The following is a 17894-nucleotide window of genomic DNA, read 5'->3' as shown; positions in this document are numbered from 1 at the left end:
AGTATATTCTTTATACTAAGGTTCTTAATTCTGCTGGCACAATTACGAATTAAGAGTAGTTAAAAGTATATATAACTACTACTAATCTATGTCAGAATAGGAAATCTGTCAAAATACACCACGATTCCATTAAAAAAAATATTCAATAAGTAATATTTAGTATATCTGAAAAAGTTTTATTAAAAAAGTAATACTGTGTTTTATTAATTATTTATGTATCATATAAGTAATTGAAATTTACAGTTTTTCTTCAGTTTTCTAAGGGAACTAAAGAAAAGGAGTGAAATGAACTATTGTCTATAAAAACTAAATGTACTAATATGTGTAGTTAATCAAATTGTCTTGAATGAATACCATGAAATTGTTAAACTTTGTATAATTAATCTTTACTCAAATAAATTATTGCAAAAATGTATTAATGTTTTTTGACTTTGTAGAAAACAATGTTACTATACCAAAATATGGTAAACAATGTTAATCTCTTCCAGTATGTTAAGTTAACAAAACTATATTATTGTCAGGAAAACATTTAAATAGCTAACATATTTATCACTTACAAACTTTTCCCTGTAATTTTGTTTTTTTTTTTATTTTTCACTTTTATAATTATTTAATTAATATTAAAAAAGTTTTGATATATGTGTTTGTACTTTTATTCTTGTTATCTTTGTACTTTTTTGCAGCGTATTACATTTTTTTTAATGAAATATTATATCTTTATGATTTTAACTTTCTTCATTCTTGTTCTGTACCTTTCAACTTTAACAGATCAGTTTTGACTTTATTTCATCTGTCTTGGCTTTTGTTTTAATTAGTAATTATAACAATGTTTATGTATATAGTTTTTTAAATTGCGTTCTCAATAGAATTATTTATATAAAATCAATATTTTTCATGTAATGCTTTTGTGTTTTGCTCCATATTCAGTACTTTCACAGAGAACTCCTCTTCAAGCAGTTATTATTTTACTGTTAATTTTAAATATAATTAATAAATTTACTACCATAAGACAGAAAAAAAATACTTATATTCTTTTAAATTATAAATATTTCAATTAAATATTAAGTAATTAAAAAATTCCATTTAAATATAGTAGCAGTAAGGCAGTAGGTAAAATAATTTGTAAAAAATCTGATTCTAATATTTATAATAATTCTGGTTTATAAAATAGAAGTTAGAGAAAAATATTGTAAAAAAATGAGTCTGCGTTCTCAATAGAATTATTTATATAAAATCAATATTTTTCATGTAATGCTTTTGTGTTTTGCTCCATATTCAGTACTTTCACAGAGAACTCCTCTTCAAGCAGTTATTATTTTACTGTTAATTTTAAATATAATTAATAAATTTACTACCATAAGACAGAAAAAAAATACTTATATTCTTTTAAATTATAAATATTTCAATTAAATATTAAGTAATTAAAAAATTCCATTTAAATATAGTAGCAGTAAGGCAGTAGGTAAAATAATTTGTAAAAAATCTGATTCTAATATTTATAATAATTCTGGTTTATAAAATAGAAGTTAGAGAAAAATATTGTAAAAAAATGAGTCAGGTCATTGTTGGGCTCATAATTAAAAATCATATAGATTGATATTTACAGAAATTAAATATGTTAACTTGTCCATATGTTTATGCATATGAATGTGCAGTCGTTACTAAAAATAACACTCACTTATTAAAAAGAGAAAAATTACAATACCCATTTTTGTAATACCAGACAAAATTATTTTCATGTTCTTCAACACAACATTTTGCCTTACTAGTAAGGACCTTAATATGCTTACATTACTATTTTTAACAAATTAACCACATCATTTTAAAAAAAATCTTCCTATCAATGTATTTAAAATACAGTTAAAAAAAGATTCTCTTGATTCTCCATGATGTAGTATTGAAATCTGTATAAAAATAACTTACTTTACTAGGACTTGAACACTGGAACTCTCGACTTCCAAATCAGCTGATTTGTGGAGATGCATTCACCGCCAGACCAACCCAGTGGTTTCAGAGAAGGCCTAGTTCCTTTTGTCTGACCATTTATTCCCTTTAGATGTTCTCTGGGGGTTACCTTCATGAAACCTCTAAATTCTTAAAATTAAGAATTTAGAGATTTAAGAAACAACTCCAGAAAGAAAATTCTTTCTGGAGTTGTTTCTTTCAAAAACTCTTGTCTAATTCCTGTTTCTTTTCTAGTTTGTCCTCCCAAAGTTTATCTCAGTCAGTTTTACTATTTTGAAAAAAGTTATGTATTTTTCTTTTAGTTAATATTCCTCATTCATTCTCTGAAGGTAGCCATAAAAAGTTGCTCTTCTTTTCCTAATTTCAAGTGTAATTTTGAACAAAATTTGAATGGTTCAGAGTTTGATTTTATCCCTTAATAACTTAGGGGATAAAATCAAAACTTATGGATTATTGTTTGTTTATTTATTCACAGAAATGGCAAATAGAAATTTTAAAAAATCTTTAGGAATATTTACACGCATATTCAAACAAAAATTGATATATTAGGAAAAATAAGCACACCCTTTTCAAGTATATAGAAAACATTCACATATTAAAAGTCAGTAGTATCAAATTTAAGTACTTTACTTGTGAGAGAATAAACATAACATGTATAATTAATGAACGAGTAAAATATGACTATTATAATCATATTATGGAAATAATATATTTAATTAAAATTTTATATTAAAAAAATATATTCACATGTATGGTATGAATAACAAGTATGGTGGTTATCAAGTATTTGTTATCTACCAATACATTGAAATAACCACAGAATATTTCATTTTATGTTAATGTCTGAGGTACTTTTACAACCTTTACAATTTTAGAATTTTAAATTAAATCCTATTAAAAAATGTTTTGATAAACCAGAGATCTCTGCAAAAGTACTAAATGGAGAAGAAAAAATGAAAGACAGTAAGTGTAAAAAATTATTTTTAGAAGCAATACATTTTCATTAAATTTTGTTTTAAAAATGTCTAAATTTTCTAGAGACTGTAGATACTCTAAGACTGTAATTTGTGTAGAAATATTAGTCAAAATGTTTTTGCATGACTTGTCTAATTTTTTTTTTTTTTTTTTTTTTTTTAAAGAGTTTAGTGGGATTTTGGTAATCTTTTGTTGTAGTGTGTTTCAGTATCAAAAAATCTATGTTTTTTCAATGTATTTTATGTGTGCTTTGTTATTATGAAAAGTGATTTTGATTTGTGTTTAAGATTTTTAAGATATTGATTTTTAAGAAGTACTTAAAATATCAATATTTATAAAGTACATAATACATGAAACTTTTGACTAAATATAGACGATTTTTTACTTTTTTTATTCTTTCATGGACATAGACAGTTTAGTGGTTACACAATTTCCATAACTTCTATAATGTTAAATGTTTCAAAGAATTATCTACTTGAAATCAAGTTTGAGTTTGACCGATTTTGTTGTTTACAAAATATGTTTCCAAGTGATTATATTAAAGCATTATTATTTTATGTCTTTAATTTTTATTATTTTATTGGATAATATAAATTAATTTTTTTTAATTTACCACTAGTATTCTAAACCGCTTAGATATTTTGATATTTTAGTTACTTATTTATAGAAACATTATTACAGTAAAAATTATTAATTAATTAGTCTTTTAAAATAGGTAGGCAACTGGAAATTTGTTAATATTAAACTTTATATTTTTAATGTATAAATTAAACCTTTTAAGGTCTTAAAAATGCTAATTCATTTTACTTGTTTGATGTCTGCAGCTGAAGTGGACCACTGTAATTAATTAAAATATTTTAACACACAGTGTAGGAGTTTTCATATAACGAAGGAAAATAATGTTCTTAGCATTTAAGTCACACACATGCTGTGTGGCCAGAATTAATTGCTGAAACTTCAGCTGAAGTTATTCGTAGTATAAAATAAAATAACAATGCACACACACATACACAAAATGATAATGCTTCTTTCAGACCAACCGGTCAATTTTATATAAATTTTTAAAAATCAACTGTAACAGCTAACATTGTTAGCTGTTAAAATTCTTCTGTTCAAATTCTTCCAAATCAACCTTTATATCTGTACTAACTTAAACCTTTTGTATAAATAACCTTTACAACTATGTTAATTAACCTTTGGAAGTTAATAATTCTAAATTTCTACTTTTTGATTTCAGAGAAGTGAGATCTTGATTAATTCAGATTATTTTTTTTATTCTTTTTTTTTAATTTTATTATTTCTTTTGTTATGATTTTTATTGCTTTTAAGTGATTAAGAAAATTTTATATTTTGGTAAGACAATATTATCTTCAGTTTTAAATCCTTGTATAGAAAACTTGTTATATTTATTGTATAGAAAACTATATTTTTTTCTAAATACTGGTATTAAGTTTGGCAGTTTATACAGTTATTTTTTCCTATTTGGGAACAAATATCTAAGAAAGGCTCTACATGCTTAAATTTATGATCTCAATTGCATAATGTAAATTTAGAGAAATTTAAATCAGGGAGTAGAATAAATTATGACGAATTGATGGAATGGATAACTTTAAGTATATTAAAATACACGGTTAATAATTACAAGTATTTTTCCTTATTTAGTCATGTTAGATAAAATGTGAAAAAATATTTGTGTGTTTGTCTTTAAGGAATTAGTTTGGTTGAGACTGGACTTCTCAGAGTTTGATTTTTATGGAGTTGCAACAAAATAGATAAGTATTTAGAAAAAAAGAACACAAGTTTTTGATTTGATGTTTGATAAATGTAAGTGCTGTGATTCTCTTTTGGAAAAACAAAAGGCTTTATGGGAAAAAGAGCATACATTGGTTAAATTTGAATACATTTTTATAAGTATTAAAATTGGTTATTTCTTAATGCCTTTATTATCTTTTGAAGCAGTTATCATTATTTTGGCATTTTTTACACTGGATTGGCATTTTTACACTTTTTTTGGAATTCTATTATATAGAGAAAAAACCGCGGCTGTCTATCATTTTATCAATAGATTTTTGATGCGCTTCACCTAAAAAGGTGATGAGTTCCTTAATTCAGTTGTTACCGACGATGAAATATGGATTTCGTATTACCTAGAAAACGGCAGTCAAGTGAATGGCGTCATTCTCAGTCACCAACCAGACCTACAAAGGTCAGGTCACAGCCATTTGGGCACACACTGATGACCATAGTGTTTTGGGATCGCTGTGGCAAACTGCTGATTGATTTCATGCCACGTGGAACGACTATAAATGCAGAGGTCTACTGCGAAACTCTACGTAAGTTACAGCGCGCCATTCAAAATCGGCGACGTGGGCGGCTGACCGACCGATGGCGTCGTCCTGCTGCCCGATAATGCACGTCCACATGTTGCGGGTCCGACACGTGATTTACTGAGAACATTTGGATGGGAAATTTACGATCACCCACCATATAGTCCGGACTTAGCTGCTTCTGATAATCATTTGTTTGAGAAATTGAAAGAATATTTGAGTGGTAAGCATTTCGCGGGTGACGGTGAACTTGAAAGTGCTTTTAATCAGTGGCTAAATGGATTAGCGGCAGAAGAATACGACGAGGGTATATTAAAGCTGGTGTATCGCTACGATAAATGTCTTAATTCATGTGGCGATTATATAGAGAAGAATTATTAGGTATATAGTTTAAGAGAAATAAATAATATTTATAAAGTTTTCAGAATAAATCTTTTTACAGTGAAACTGTGTTTACTTTAGAGGTAACGCCTCGTATTTTTCGTTCTTTCAGATAATAATAGGAACGCCGAAATCATACAAATCGTAAATATTAACAAATAATTTTACATTAACAAATGGCTCTTTAAACAAATCTTTACAACCTAAACTGCTTCGATTAAACGTTTAGTCGTTCCAAAGTAATATAATTTTAAATCCTTAATTTAAATATTTTTTTATTGTATTATAAATATTCTGCGTCCATTATTTTTTATCGTTGTGGTTTTAATTAAATCTTATGTAATACCAGTATTAAATTTGAAACAAAATCAATTGCTATTTCTTAAAGATTTTTTTTTCTAACTAATAATTATATGGATAATTATCTGTTATATTTGAGAATCTTAAAATATATCTTGTTTTATTTCTAAATTGTATTTGTTTTAAGTACGTTACTTAAAATTCTAATCTTCTTGTAAATCTTCTAATTTTTTACATTGCGAAACGGTAATATCTCCAATAATTTCTTGCATTTGTAATTTATTTACATTAATTATCACTTCTTGTAATTCTTTTTCGTGTTCCGTAGATGTAATATATTTACTTGCAAATTATTTCTGGGAAAAAGAACCCGGTAAACATTGTTAAACCTTTTGTTTTTAATCTTAAGAAATATTTATTTTTCGGTAAATAACTCTATAAGAAAATTATAAAACCTTCTTGCGATAAATATTTTTGTTTATTTTTTTAATCCTTTAATATAACAAACCCTATCTTTTTCTCCTTTTATTTTAATTAAACTACCGTTATAGGGAAACTTACCAATATTGTTTACTGCAAAAGCGTAAAATCCTTAGTGGAATTCAAAGGAACATCGGACTGTACTCTGAAATTTTTCGGCAACTTGTTTTGCAGTTTGTTAAAAACGTTCTTCTTTTACCATTCTATCCTTAATTTTCTCTATTTTAGATTCTACTGTTTCTAAATGTTCTTTTCTTTGTAAAAATATTTCTTCTACTTACGCTGCTTCTCTTTTTTTCAAACGCACTAAATTTAGTTCATTTAATGGTTCTATTTTTGTAAGTTCGAATATTGATAAATTGTTATTTATATTTATTTTTTTACGAGAAACACTTGGATAAAATTTTTCAGTTCTACTTAATCAGATTCCTCTACATTAATATTTGTTTGTGTTGTTGCGAGTAAATTACTCGTTTAGAAAATTATTTCCCAATGTTTTATGAAACTGTCAAAAGGGATTTTTCCCCGTAATTTCTATAAGACAAACAAAAAATTAAAACTATAAGCGTGTAAAATAAAATTATTAATTTCTCTTTTTTCTGGTATTTAAATATTATAGCCAATGATTTTATTTTTATTTTTTGTTAGACCATTAAGCATAGCTTAAATATATTAAAAATAACAACTGATTCTAAACAATTTCTTAATAACTTATTTCTTATTGTATCTTAATCTAATTTCTTATTGTTTACATCATTTTGCAAAAGGAACAGAATGAAATAGTGGTTTTTCTAAATTATTTAAATTTTTTTGTACAACACCAAAACATCTTTTAAAGGATCGATTTTTGGCTGAACATTTCCGAAAGTGTTATATGTTGCTTTTATTCATGTTATTCCATTTTTCTTTGCTTTACGATTAGCAAAAGTTTATTTTAATCTTTTATTAAAAAAGACAATTTAAAAATCTGAAATATAGTTGCCGACATTTAGGTAGATTTCATAAGAAAGCTACCTGTTGTAAAGGGTTGGCACCCATTACAATAGGTAGCTTTCTATTCGACTTCCGGAAAATTTCGACATATCTTCGCGTTTCACATCTCCCAAACCACAAAACCACCGTCAGTTCAAAAGTTTATATATATATTTCACTTTCTTGTGGACACGATAACTGCCGTAATTTTGCGCCAATCACTTTCAAATTGATACATAAAATATAACGACCCAAAATTTCGGTTGAGTTTGTTGGGTAAAATCGGACCATGGGGATGAAAATGGGGCGGCTTTTTCGAAAAAACAAAATATCGCTGTAACTTTCTTATTAAGTAAAATATCTAATTCTTTTAAAGTTCCTACTATTCTTTGGATAAGGACCTAAAACTTATCTAAGTGAAGTTTTTTGGGGATCACCAACCATTGGCCCAGTGGTGGAAAAAATGAGGTTTCGAAAACAAAAAAATCATACCTTCCTTAATAGGGACAGTCTCGAATCGGTTTAAGTCCTCTAAACATTACCTAAAACTGAAACAATTTTTGATATGATCAACACTTACGACAAGAGATGAGCAAAATGTTGCTGGAATTGTAAGAAGACGGGGGTTGTCGTATGCTAAACATTGGAAACTTTTTTCATATGCAACCATTGTCATATTGAGTAAATTTGAAATTTTTCTTAACTTGAAGGTGGAAATCTTTTTTATCCCGTACTTAGCACCGGTGAAATCTACCTCCGCCTTCCGGCGTGTCGAAAGGGATTTTTTTTTTAATTTACATCTGCGGAAAAAACTTCCGCAAAAATTTCTCATAAATCTTTGCCGTAATATTTTTATAAATCCGAGTTAAACAATCCATTTCGACGTTGTTATCGTTTACTTATATTTCTTTTTTTAAAAATGCTAGAATTGAAATCGAAATTTTTTCCCAATGAAATTCCATTTCCCTTTTATTAAATATACGAATAAAATCTTGGGTAGTATTTTTTCTAATATTTTTCAAAATATCTTGGTAGACCTTTTTTTAAAACTTCTGGTTTTACGTTTGCGAGTTCTATTTTATAATTTACAACGGGTCTTTTAAACTTGGCTGTTATTTCATGTTATTTATTTTTAGTTATTTCCATGATTTTTTCTTTAAATTTTTTTCAAACGAAGTGGATTTTCACTTTTACTCCAAGTCCTACTAATATATCTGAAAATTCATTTCTTAGAAAACTATTACAAAATCCACAAAACGTTTTCTTAATAAATAATTATTTATTTTTAATTTCGCATTCAGAGTAATCAGCAATTTTTAAAATTATAATGTTATTACAAAATGGTTCTGTTAGTGGTTTAAATAAAGTAATTTATGAATTAAATCCTTCTGTGTAATTAATATTTTGTACATCAGTAATTAAATTTCCAATATTTTCACTAAGGAATCTATCTAAAAATCCCTTGATCAGAAATTCTTTTCCAATCCATCACAATTAAATCTTTTAGATTAATCTTCTTTTTGGTTGCTGTAATTTTATTTTCAATGATCATGTACATAAAATTAATCAGGGTGTCCCATTAGTTTCAATACATAGGAAAAAATTTTTCAATACAATTACAATACAGTTTCAATACAGGAAATTATTTTTCTATACATTTTCAATACATAAACATTTTCTTTATGAAAATAATTTTTATTTATTTTTATGAGATTATTATTATTTATTTTTATGTATCAAAACTTAAGGGGCATTCTGTATTTAAGTTACAGATAATTATTTTAATACTACCAATTTATCTGAATTTTTTGCCTAACTTTTTTCAATAATTGTGATATTTTTTCTAAATTTATTTCCTGAAAATAGTTTTAAGGAAATTATTTTCCTTAATTTATAAATGGAGAATGGTGAGCTGGATAATTTATCTAACTGCTACTATTAACACAGAGTTATAGAAGATTTAATAATGTTAATGAAGCTTAAATTTTGTTTTAAGACTTTAAAAAAAAGTCCCTCTTAGTATGCCGGAAGGCAGAGATAGATTTCACCGGTGCTGAGTAGGAGATAAAGAAGATTTCCACCTTAAAGTTAAGAAAAACTTCAAATTTACTCAATATGATAATGGTTGCATGTGAAAAACTTTCAAATGTTTAGCGTACAACAAGCCCCATCTTCTTACAATTCCAGCAACATTTTGCTCATCACTTGCTGTAAGGGTTGATCATATGAAAAATTTTTTCAGACAAAAGTTTTTGGTCTTAATTGTTTAATTGTTTAGAGTCTTAATTGTTTAAAGTTTAATTGTTTAGAGGACTAATGACCACTTCAAACCGATTTGATACTGTGACTATTAAGGGAGGTATGATTTTTTTATCTTCAAAACCTCATTTTTTCCACTCCCTGGGCCAATGATTGGTGATATCAAAAAGCTTTACTTAAATAAGTTTTAGGTCCTTATCTAAAGAATAGTAGGAAGTTTAAATGAATTAGATATTTTACTTAATAAGAAAGTTACAACGATATTTTGTTTTTTTTTTAAAAGCCACCCCATTTCCACCCCAATGGTCTGATTTTGCTCATTAACAAACTTGACCAAGATTTTGGGTCGTTATATGGTTAATACATTATGTATTAATTTGAAAGTAATTGGCACAAGATTATTGCAGTTATCATGTTCACAAGAACGTGAAATATATATATATAAAAACTTTTTAACTGATGGTGGTTTTGGAGGATATGAAACGTGAAGATATGTTGAAATTTCCCAGAAGTCAAATCATGGTACCCATTACAATACGTGCTACCTATTGTAATAAAAACAACACTTTCTTATGAAATCTACCTAATTATAGTTATACTAGACAATTTTTTGAATAAATAGAGACTTTTGAATAATGTTGATGTTTGAAAACTTGTCTCATGTTAAACTTAATTTTTTAAGAATTTTTAGTTATGTTAGTTGTCAAGGTTGATTTTTAAAAATGTATATAAAATTGTCAGGTAGGTCTGAAAGCAGCATTGTCATTGTTCTCACATAACATGTACACATTACCTGTCAGTTGGTAAGAGGTGGGCTTAAATTATTTTCTATTTTGCCAATTTAAAAATAAGTAAATAATTTGCTGGTTCTAAATTTAAGTTAGATTTTTTATTTTTTAACTGAATTGATATTTTTTTTTTTTTGATTTTTTAAAAAAAATATATACTGTATAAACAATATATGTATATATATATATGAAAATATTTACTGAATGTATTTTATTGGTTTGTCTTGTTTCTGTGATCCTTCTGCACAACCTTTATTAATAATGCATGAAAGTATGATTAATGCTAATTTAACATGTTTGTTAATGGTAATTATACTGAAAAATATAACTAGAAATTAGTAACATAATGTTAATTTAAATTAATAAAATTACTTGTTTACATAAAAAGTTAGGTATGTTTAAAAAGTTGTCTGATATTTTTAATTACTAATTTAAAAAGTTAAATCTTGATACAAATCAACTAAGTTAATAATTTACATTACCCTATCAAGAATTAATTATGTTATAATCATGCATTTCATTCATTTTTCAAAATTTCAGATAAATTTTAAACATTCCTTAATTTTGTTTAATTTGTATTTATTAATTTTGTTTTAATGCAATTTTTGTTTCTCTTATAGTTAACTGATTGTACTAGGGTAATATTATTTTTCTTTCTAAATAATTAAATCAAACCTAATTTTTCACTCAAAAATCAGGAGAATTTTTATTCAACTGTAAGATACAGAAATATTAATTGGGTTGGATTTCTTTAAAAAAATATAATAATTTAGAAATGTATACACTAAGAACAGAAGTGATAAAAATAAAATTACTTTTTTTTAAAATTCTTATTGATAACTTATTTATGTCATACATAATGCTTGTTTTCTCCGAACTAATGAATTTTACTAATTTTAATTTTTAACTATGAGTTAATGGGAAGAGAAAGAAAGAGAAAATTTTTTTCAGTAGAACTTTAAAAAATCATGGGGAAGATAAGAAAGGTTGGTTCTCACCTTGTGTCAATTCTCACATCACTCTGGCCTGACATATTTGTTAAACATTTGTGAGGGAGTCCAATGGAAATCTTTTATATGACACGTCAATGTCTGTTAGTTACTCACAAAAGCCATCACTACACAGTTTTAAATTAATTTGAAATGAACCCATCAAGAAATTTATAAAATATACCTTTAAATTAACACTTAGTCATAGCAGAGAATTTATACCGCATTCAGGATGAAAGATAAAGGCTTAATTAGAAATTATTATAAGGAGAAGACATATTAGAAGGGTAAAAAGATGCGACGGATGATGTAGTATACAGATAAAATAAACTGGTTGAGAATTTTGATGAAGAAGTAAACGAAGAAATTTTGAGTGAGCTTGCAAATTAGATGTCAAAAGAAAAAAAAAGAAAAAGTAAAGTGAAAAGACTATATTTTTTCAGGTAGCGGTTTTGATTTAAAAAACTCAATTTGATTGTAGGACAGTGCTCTTGTTGTTAAACGGTTGTAAATGGAATGAAAATTAGTTAGAACACTATATTAAGAATCATTTTTGATTTGCATTATCTTCATGATCGTTACATATATCTGCCCAAATGTAATTCTGATTATTTAAATTTATTTTGTTGTTTTCAAATACAATGTAATAAGAAATAATATAGTATTTTATTGCTTGCAATTTACGCAGTATCTTAAAACTATTTTATAAAATTATAAAAGTATGAGTGGAGGTACCATAAAACTGAATGTTAAGCACTAACTATGTTAGCATTATGTTTAGTTAATGCTTTAATTTGGATGATTATACGCTATTGTTTCTAGTTAACTTTATACCTAATGTAAATATAAATAGTTATTTCATTTAAATGTAAGTTTTTCTGTTAATATTATATATTTATTTAATCGATTAAACATTTCATTATGTTTATAACAGGTTCATCCCTGTGGCCGATATCGCCATAATACAGTTGTGTTCATCTTAGCAAAGGAGTACCACCTTAGGAATTTACGTACTATACACCGATTAGACCGACTTACCAGTGGTCTATTATTATTTGGGCGTACACCAAAGAAAGCACGCCAGATGGAACAACAAATACGTAATCGGCAAGTCCAGAAAGAGTATGTGTGCCGAGTTGAAGGGGAATTTCCGTAAGTTTCCAGTTTTATTTTGTTACATTTAAAAATTATTAAAGTATTAAAAAAATGTACCGAGTTAAAACTGAATTTAATCGATTTAATTTTCAGGCTAGATTGTATGAGCTTTCAATTGCTATTTATTTTTACTTAATAAAATGTACTACTTAATTTATATTATCATTTTTTAATTATTGGTATAGATTAAACTTTATATCCATAGAAATTTTTAGTAGAAATTTAAGATGATTAAGAGAGGATTTGCAAAAATGTAACATGCAAATGAAATAAATAAAATAAAATAAAATAAATGCATTAAGAGTACAAGAACAAATCAGAACTATTCTCAGTTAAATCAGTAGAATTACAGTAGAAATGGCTTTAAAAGAACTGTATCATTGACAAAATATGCAGAATTTAAATGTTGTTTTCAAATGAAATTTAATTTAAATTTCCTTTATTCTGCCTGATGCGATAGAAAAGAAGTAAGTTTTTACACAGAGGTTCAGAATTTTTTAATTAGTTATCAAAAGCTTATTTCATTAATTAGGATACAACATGGCTTCTGCCAGATGAATATAGTACATTGTTACTGTACAGAAAAGCAATGCGAATAACTGCAGGTCCTATCTTGGAGACTTATGTTTAGCATATCCAATTAATTTTATATTTCTGTATGAGTGCATATTGCATTTTTTTTATTACTAAATGCTATTTTCTGTTTAAATAAATAAATTCAATGATTTTTTTATAGGGATGAAGTCATCAGCTGTTCAGAGCCAATTGAAGTAGTTAGCTACAAAATTGGTGTATGTAAAGTATCTCCAAAAGGAAAGGAATGTAGGTCAACATTCCATAAACTGGGATATAACCCAGTGAGCAATACAAGCGTAGTGTTATGTCTACCTCATAGTGGACGAATGCATCAGATTAGAGTCCACCTTCAGTATTTGGGTAAGTTGACTGTAAATTTAAACCCAGCTGTGCTCAACAGGTACCTCAGTCACTATTTTGACTATTTTCAATTCTTATAGAAAAACCAGTTCCTGGATAGTCCCAACAAGCAGAATTGTTACTTAACTGAATTCCAACAGTAAATAGATGATCTGCCAGCTTCTAGATTGATGTTTTACTGCCTTATGATGGTTAATCTGCTGACTATTATATTTATATATATAATTATAAAAATTGGTATTTATAATAGTCACCTGTGGGTATGTGACCTTATTTATAATAGGAAAAGTAATAGATCATCAAAAATAGTTGATATATATTTTTTAAACGATATGTTCATTTTAAAACATTTTTAAATTCATTAGTGAACACATTTATTACTTTTAAAAGTAGCTTCTATTGATTCTTAAATACGATATGACACTTAATTAAAAACAAACAATTTTCTCATCAGTAAAGAAAATGATTTGAAAATTTTAGAAAGTAATATAATAAAATTATAATATAGAAAGACAAAAAAACTTCCCTGAAATTTTATTAACTAATGTCGTTTCCATTTTTTTTTATTGGGAGTGACTCATGTACATTGACATCTGCTTACACACAAAAACTGTGAAGTGCGGAAATGAATTTTTTTAAGAGCTGTTGCAGGATATAAAAGGTGTAATGAAGATATTAGGCAAGAATTGAACATTTCTCTAAATGCTAGGGTTAATGATATGTACGACAATGGCAGGATCACAATGGAAGAAAGAATGCTGATCAAATTTTGAAAATGTTTTAGGAATACAAAGTGAGAGGAAAGATAAGTTTGGGGCAACCGAACAAGAGATGGACAATCAGTTTTAACAATCTGGCATATATTTGAAAAAAAAAAAATATATATATATATATATATATCCCATCTGCTTAAAAAAATTTACATAAATAAATAAAAATTAATGAAACTTTATGAACTACCATACCAAATTAATTATGAGAATGATTGCTTAAGTCAGAAGTAACTTATATAAATCAATATAATAAAATTTCATATTTATCTTGTTGATTTCGTACCTGTGATTGAAGCTGATTATTATAGAACAAGAAATTTGTAATGTATTGATTTTATTCCTTAAAAAAACATCCTTTCATTTAGTTTTATTAGTAATATTTTAATTCTGTTTTATTATTTGTATTAAGTGATTATCTATCAGTACCTACAATCAGTAAAATTAATTTACTGGTAAGAAATTACCATATTTATTTGAGTAAATAAGCCCTTTTTTATTAAGTAAATCTCCTGATCGCTTTTGCCATACACACCTGATCCAATCTAAAATTAAGGTTTCATCCATCCAACGTGATTTCTGTGCTCTGATAGCAACTCCATTTACCTGTACGGTAGGAAGAGTTTTTCTTTTAAAAACAATTGCTCATATTAACACATGAGGTATGATATATTGAAGAACAATCACTGCAAACAATTTGAGGTAGCTGGCTTCTAAGAGATTTAGCACATACATTGCAAGACATATTTTCAAATATAAAATTTCTATTTATAATCACTAAAGTAAATATTAAACTTTAAACTCAGAGTAATAGCACAAACTTATCTCTCTACAACATAATGGAACTGTTCAACTGTTCATGACTAACTGACTAACTAACTATATATAAATTATAATTTCACTTACCAACCAATGTAATTAATTATTATGTTCTAGCGCTTTCGGAAGTTATTTTTCCATCTTCAGGAACATCTGATAAACTTGTATATAAGTATTCACTTTATATATTAATTTGATGTAGATTAAAATTAAAATAAAATAAAATTTCCATCAATATAACAATAAATGACATAATTAAAATACAGTTCCAATAAAGGACTTAACAACTGAGATGCTTTTATCGACTAGACATACAAATGTATGACTTATTTTATAACTTGACAATCGATTGTTATATTTATGGAAATTTTACTTTAATCAACATCAAATTAATATGAGAAGTGAATGATTATATACAAGTTTATCAGATGTTCCTGAAGATGGAAAAATAATTTCTGAAAGCGCTGGAACATAATAATTAATTACATTGGTTGGTAAGCGGAATTATAATTTATATATTTTTGTATTAAATATAACTAATAGCCTATGCTAAATAAAATTATTCTAATCTTGACTAATTAACACAATGTTTTTAGTATTTAAATAATAAATTCAGTAATTATTGTAATTATTATTATTTAAATAATCAAAAAATTATTGTTAATTAGTTGAGGTTAGCAAACACAGGTTAAGTTTGGTTAAGATTATTTATAATTTATATCTATAATTATAAGCAATAATGCTTATATTTTTAATATGTAAAATATGTTAATGATCCTGCAACTTTAAAGTATTTTCAAAGTTACAGGATCATTATGGTTATGGTCAACGGCTAATATGTAAGTACCTCTAATTGTTGTTATTTTGTTATTCTACATTGTTATTGGTATTATTGAATTCCAGGTTATCCTGTTGTCAATGATCCATTATATAACCATACAGTATTTGGACCAGAAAAAGGACGAGGTGGTCGTATTGGTAAATCAGATGAAGAGCTTATACGGGACCTTATTAGCATTCATAATGCTGAAAATTGGTTAGGCATGGATGGTGATTCTGAACTTTCCATGTTCAAACCAATGTTTGATGATGATGAAAAAGGTAAATATTTAAACTATATGAATAATCTCAGTAAAAATTATTTATAAACCAACAGGCTGACATTAATGAAAATAATTTTACAGAATGCCATTCCTGTTCTGGATTTCTATCTGGAACTTCCAGTCAAAGGCAAAGACCACTCTGTTAAATGGTAATCTGTACTGCAGAGATCACCATGGATAATGATAGTCAGTCAGATATAATCCAGACCGTTTTAAATTTATTAGTATAGAATAAAAATAACAAACACATTTATTTATTGTTTTTCTATTTCCCAACATGTGAAAAAAAGCTAGTAGATCTCTTATTCATAAAAAATTTGAGGACAAGACATGATCCAATTGTGTATGAACACCTCTACTTCATTGTCACTCTGTTATTGATGTCTTCCCAATGTCTCCCCAATGGGCCAAACAAAAGGAAATCACAGAGGGATAAATTTGACTGTACAGGGATGTTCTAAGGTTTCCCAGTAAATTTCATCATTTTATGCCGAGTTCTAATGGCTGTGTGAGGCCTGGCGCTGTCATAAAGAAGAATCATATCTCTGATTGGCTGATGACTCTTTTTGTTGTACAGGATCTTTCACTTTGGTCAAAAGCTAGTAATACAATGGTTATTTTTTTTCAAGATCTGATCGGTTGCAAAATAAAAACCCGCGCAAAAATCGGATGAACCCTTGCGCATATGTGTTGTGCAGCGTCTCTAGTATGGCCTTCAATCACACTGCGTCACTTCGTTTAGTTCTGAACACACAGCTAGCACGTAAACATATCTACAACAATAGCATCTCCCGCGGAAGTGTGAAGTGCATGCGGTAATTCAATTTCTTCAGGCTGAGGGGTGTAATGCAGCTGAAATTCATCGATGAATAATTAATGTGTACCGTGAAACTTCAATGAGTGACAGCAAAGTGCGACAATGGTGCAGGAACTTTAAAGCAGGATGTACAGATGTTCGTAATGTAGGTGGTCAGGGAAGGAAGCGAGTGTCAACCGATGATCTCGTTGAGCGAGTGAATGAGGCAATTCGAGAAAATCGTCGGTTTACAATTTCTGTATTGAGTGATTCGTTTCCTGAAATTTCAAGGTCAGCTCTCAACACCATTGTGAGTGAGAGACTTCAGTACCGCAAACTATGTGCGTGATGGATTCCCAAGATTCTGTCCGACCATCACAAAACAATGAGAATGGATGCCTTCCTAACGTTTCTCCAGTGCTACCACAATGAAGGAAAAGATTTTTTGAACAAAATTGTCCAGGGCACGAGACGTGAGTCCATTTCGAAACTGAAGAAACAAAAGAACAATCCAAACAGTGGATGCATTCTCATTCTGCCAGTAAACCAAAGAAGTTCAAGCAAACCTTCTCCAACAGAAAGTGTATAGCTACTGTGTTCTGGGACCAGAATGGAGTTCTCTTGGTGAAATTCATGGAACGTGGCACGACCATCACTGCAGCCTCATACTGCGTGACTCTTCAACATCTATGAAGGGCAATTCAGAATAAGTGGAGAGGAATATTGTCATTAGGCATTGTCTTTCTCCATGACAATGCTCGGCCGCACACTGCAGCTGCTCCTGCAGCGTTTTCATTGGGAAGTGTTTGATCACCCACCATACAGCCCAGACTTTGCTCCATCCGATTTTCACCTCTTTGCTCACATGAAACACTTCCT

At 27.7% G+C, this 17894-nt stretch overlaps 1 protein-coding gene across 1 annotated transcript in view; it reads left to right on the top strand.

Annotated features, from left to right (window-relative positions):
• RluA-2 (RluA pseudouridine synthase 2) overlaps positions 1–17894 on the top strand; it is a 464236-nt gene that overhangs the window by 433285 nt on the left and 13057 nt on the right. Inside the window, exons 7-9 of the mRNA XM_075357664.1 lie at positions 12371–12588; positions 13328–13527; positions 16020–16217. Of these exons, the coding sequence (XP_075213779.1) occupies positions 12371–12588; positions 13328–13527; positions 16020–16217 (616 nt within the window). The remainder of the gene's footprint in view (positions 1–12370; positions 12589–13327; positions 13528–16019; positions 16218–17894) is intronic.

This window comes from Lycorma delicatula, chromosome 2 (assembly GCF_047948215.1).
Source record: "Lycorma delicatula isolate Av1 chromosome 2, ASM4794821v1, whole genome shotgun sequence".
NCBI classification, from domain to species: domain Eukaryota; kingdom Metazoa; phylum Arthropoda; class Insecta; order Hemiptera; family Fulgoridae; genus Lycorma; species Lycorma delicatula.
Note: the sequence above shows the minus strand (reverse complement) of the source record. Positions and strands in the feature narration are given on the sequence as shown.